The 4,425-nt window shown below is 47.3% G+C and overlaps 1 protein-coding gene across 1 annotated transcript; it reads left to right on the top strand.

Annotated features, from left to right (window-relative positions):
* The first annotated feature begins 2,593 nt into the window (after positions 1 to 2,593).
* On the top strand, positions 2,594 to 4,034 carry LOC131893071 (uncharacterized). The gene has a single exon (XM_059243001.1). The coding sequence runs from the start codon at positions 2,765 to 2,767 to the stop codon at positions 3,125 to 3,127; it is 363 nt and encodes a 120-aa protein (XP_059098984.1). The 5' UTR covers positions 2,594 to 2,764; the 3' UTR covers positions 3,128 to 4,034.
* Positions 4,035 to 4,425: the final 391 nt, after the last annotated feature.

Here is a 4,425-nt window from a genome sequence, read left to right as displayed (position 1 = left end):
AGGCACACACGTACGTACGTACGTACGTATGTACTACATGTATTCCTTGTGAGTTGCAACTCGATTTTGGGGCGAGGTCGAGAATGCTCAACCGACTTTTCACGGCTGCCAAAGATCATAATAAGGGCTTCTTAACTCGGGTACAGTCCCTTTGTTATCTCTGTGAGAGGCCTGTTCATACGTTCCCTGAAGTAAGGTGGTGCCCGAGTACATCTAGGGTGGTAGTGGCAACGCTGTGATGTACTTGAGGTGAACCTATGGAAATACTCGAGCACATGGATATTTATCTTGGTCGTGAGCGATAAAACGGGCCAAAAGCGAACAAAGAGATCTGGGATTGAGAAAACGGACTGAAGACAAGCCCTAATATGACCAAGTTCGAGAATAACAAATTGAGGAATCACAACATAATTTATGACGTTTGCGATGCTCCGCAATAAAATGTTATCTGATTGGACGTGTCCAAATGGAGAGCACAGCCTCTCAAATGCATTTCGAATCCAAATTGGACTTGTTCAACTTCGTTCTCCGTTGATATGGTTGTTGTTGTTGTAGTTGTTGTTGCTGCTGTTGATCATGTTTCTTTCGCTGCCCTTCTAATGCCTGTGCGTACGGACTTGTAGTACGTGGTGCAAGTTAGTTGGGTTGGAAAATCTCCAAATACCTCCACCATCCACGAGAAAAATGTCGCCAAACCATTGCACTTCCACTCAGAGGAGGATTAGCACTTGATTTTAGCTTTTGGCCAAAAAAAAATTTTTGACTCCAGGCGCATTAGCATTCGGCGGTTGCACTTTGCAATTAACTTTTCAGCTCTCGCTTCTACTTCCAGTTTGGAACCAACCATGGATCCATCCATCGGGTTGGAATGGGGATGTGCATAGGTAGTAGAGAACCGCTAACGCTCTGCATTCCCAAAAGCAACTGATCATCCGTCATAATTTGTCCCAAAGTTTTCTTTTGAACCTATCTCGATTCGACGATTCGGACAAAGTTTAATTTCCTCTGATAAGCTTTATTACGCAGACCTCAGGGCAAGCGAACTAGAATCGCACTTATACAAGCTAGATTCGTGAAACATGCACCAATTCCAGGATCTTCTAGTGCATTCTAGCTGCTGGGAAAAGCCTGCCGCCAGAAAAGACACACACTTAGGTAAAGTCCCCCCTCCAAAACTGCCATGTAGGTGCAATGTCTACTGACCTTTGTTGCAAGAGCTACTCCTGACCTTTGTTGCAAGAGGTAGGTTGACTTATGAGGACGATAACCAGTCTCTTTCTTATCATTGTCTGGATCCACCCCTCGATTCTTTTGGACAAGGACAAGATGAAGGGAACTCCCCCCTTTTTTCGATCTTCAATCTTGCCCACATTGATCAAGAATGCCAGGAGACTCCGCCAAGGGTCTGACCCGATCGCCGATACGACTTTCAAACAGTTCCAAAGCTCATTCTCCGGCACGCGGATACAGACATGGACCCGGAGTGAATGACAAGATCCAACCGAAGATTTCAAACAAGTCAATGCTTTATCATATCTCGACTGTACAATGTACGTACAAACGTCTTCCAGAAGAGAGGTGCTCAATCACACCATTCTTTTCAGAAAATGGAAATACCTAGTCGGCTCGGGCGGGTTATATACGTACATAGGTAGTACAACTGTCGATGGTTTCGAGGTGGAATAGTAATTAGTAGGGAAAAAACTACCTTCTTTCAGATCCCCGTAAAACGTTGGAAGAAACACTTTACTTGGGCTGGCTTAACTTGGGAGCCCTGTAATTAGGCATGGCACCTCGAACTAAACACAGATGAAAGTGGCACATCCATGTGCATTTCAGACCCATTATCTTAGAAGTCATAAAGCCTATTTTCTGGGTGATGCGGGGCTCTAGCCTTGACCAAGCAGTCGAAGAAGGATTTAAATCTTGGGGGCCAATTCGACAACCCAGTGAAGAGCAAGTGGTAGGTAGCATGGTTGGTTGGTTAGTTGGTTGCTTGGATGGTCGGTCGGATGGTTGACAAGCTAAGTAACCCAATGGCCAGGCTTCTAGGTAACTTGCTCTAGGTGCCAGTGCATTGAAAGTGAATAACACTAGCGAGTACAGTACAATACCTCCTGTGGAGGCCTTCATGTCAGTCAGCTATGGCCCATAATGCCTCCTCCTTCCTTCCTTCCCAGCAGTCCATGAACGTCCTCCAAAGCAAGCTCGGGTCCTGGGCAAACAGCATTTACCTATTGACACGCTTGGTGGCAGGCCAATCTCCTCGACTCACTCGGAATTCCAGCTCATATCTCTCACCAACAACCCCAATGTGGTGGGGAGGATGAAGAACATGTGAGAGTGTTATCTCCAGAGTGGAAGAGTTCCCACGGCGAGGACGACCGAATTCCTTCTCGCCCCGGCTGCTACTAGTCAATCTCGAGGACTCTCGAGGATCCGCTGCCGGATCTGGGGAATTCAAAATCTCTCGGACAACTCCACTCGATGGCCCGTCCTTCGCTCGTTCGTTCGCCGGCGCTTGGTTCGTTGGAAAAAGAGATCGATCGAGTGAAGCGCCCGAAAGATTTGGCCCCACCAACGAACGAGGAGGGACGCACATCGAGCACGTTCGTTCGAGAGTGAGGAACATTATTGAGCAGATCTGTCACACTGTAGACCAGTTCTGTATCACGATCGTGAGTGTCAGGAAGTGTGTTCCCGTCTTCGAGCATCTTGCACTTGTTCCTGAATAAGAAAAATATCCAAGCGCTGAAATAGCAAAATGGTGGTTAAGTCCAACTCAGCCCCTTCGTCGCCGTCGACTCCGGAATCAGCAGATCCACTCCGAGGGATTCCTCGTGATGGAAAGGTCCACAAGAATAAAGAGACCAACGTGGAGTTCGGCCGACTGAAGGATCTCGTTCCCGCCATCTCGCGGAAGCAGCATGTGTCAAAGCTGGATGTGATCCTCGAGGCCATTCGGTACATCGACCAGCTCCAAGACCAACTCCTGGACCAGATCCAGGACAACAAGATCAGCATATCCGCAGCCGCTTTTCTCACTGACAAGGAGAACAAGAACGCTCCTTTGCTCCAAAGCTTGAAACGGGATTGTCAGCCGCGAAAGCGGAACAAGAGCGGGTAGAAGGCGTGGCTTGCCTGAGCTATCTCTCCCTCTCTGCCCGTCTCTGTGTGAGCCGAGAGTTAACATGTTATGGATCTCTCTGTGATAGTCAATCTTTGTGACCTGTTTGCTCGAGCAAAGATTGCATTGGGTCCCATCCGAGGCGCCCGCCAAGACTGTGATATCTCTCATGAACAGCATCAATGTTCAAAATGTTCAAAGCCTGCTGGACCGTGAGCCCAAGGACCATGGGAATAGGCCCGCCATTGAGCTGCCATTCCTGGGTCTTCCAAACGCCTATTCCAATACTCGACCAAGTCCCTCTTTCCAAAGCACAACTCACTCTCACGAACCATCCGGAAAGGAACAGGATGCCACAAAATATGACGATGACATCTAACCTCTTCTGAGCAAAAGTTCAACTCCAAATTGGTTCTGATCTCCCAAGTTCATTGTGTTGGTGGTTTGTCAGGCCCGTTCCATCACTCATCGCCAGCATTGATTACCTTGTTCCTCTCTTCACCAATTTGGAGCTTGCCAAGGCTCGGATCATCGTGGTGGTGTTCAGGCCCTGATGAGGACTACAATAACAGCAACAACAACATCAACCACGACGACGACTACTAAGACGACTTCCTCCGAAAGAAAGAGTGCTCCCTGGATCCCTTCCCCCCTTAACAAATCACAGCGTTTTCACGACTTCCTTTCCGCGCTTAGTTTGATTCTTCTTGATGTATCTTGAGGCTTGCTCAATGGTCTTGCAGCCTTCTTATGTTTTGAAATTAGAAGTTTGAAGAGAGCCCGTGTGTTCATACGAACCTACCTTATGAGAACCCACTCGCCAATCCAATCAACAACGCTCCCAAACGTTTGTTTTTTTTTAATGGCACCACTCGTGAATTGTCGTAATAAAATTATTTGAATCAAATCCTCATCGCGTTGTCAATGTAGCCTTTGTTGCTGTTGTCCGATGCACCACGAATCCTGTCTTCCCACCTTTACCATGCTTTTAATTTGTGTGCAATTATGTTTGTAGTTATTATTTTCTGTGGCCGGACTGACAAACCTGGTCAAAGAGCCCTAATTTTCCTCCACATTTTAATGACACGGGTGGGAAAAGTCTTGCTTGAGAACCGCGATCCAAGGGACGCTCGTCGTTCTCAGGGTGTGATTTCTGCAACCACGACGGATTGTACATAGTTCAAACCAAGAAAAGTCATTACATTGATCTCTTTCCTAGCATGAAATGAGAAGAGCTCAACGTGAAGCGATTGCGTCCTCTTCCTGCACAATGACGAAGACTCATTCGCTTACAAAGA

This window comes from Tigriopus californicus, chromosome 2 (genome assembly GCF_007210705.1).
Source record: "Tigriopus californicus strain San Diego chromosome 2, Tcal_SD_v2.1, whole genome shotgun sequence".
In the NCBI taxonomy this organism is placed as follows: Eukaryota; Metazoa; Arthropoda; class Copepoda; order Harpacticoida; family Harpacticidae; genus Tigriopus; species Tigriopus californicus.
Note: the sequence above shows the minus strand (reverse complement) of the source record. Positions and strands in the feature narration are given on the sequence as shown.

Excerpts from the sequence above, each read along its gene's own strand:
- LOC131893071 (XM_059243001.1), top strand. The coding sequence starts at position 2,765 with ATGGTGGTTAAGTCCAACTCAGCCCCTTCGTCGCCGTCGACTCCGGAA.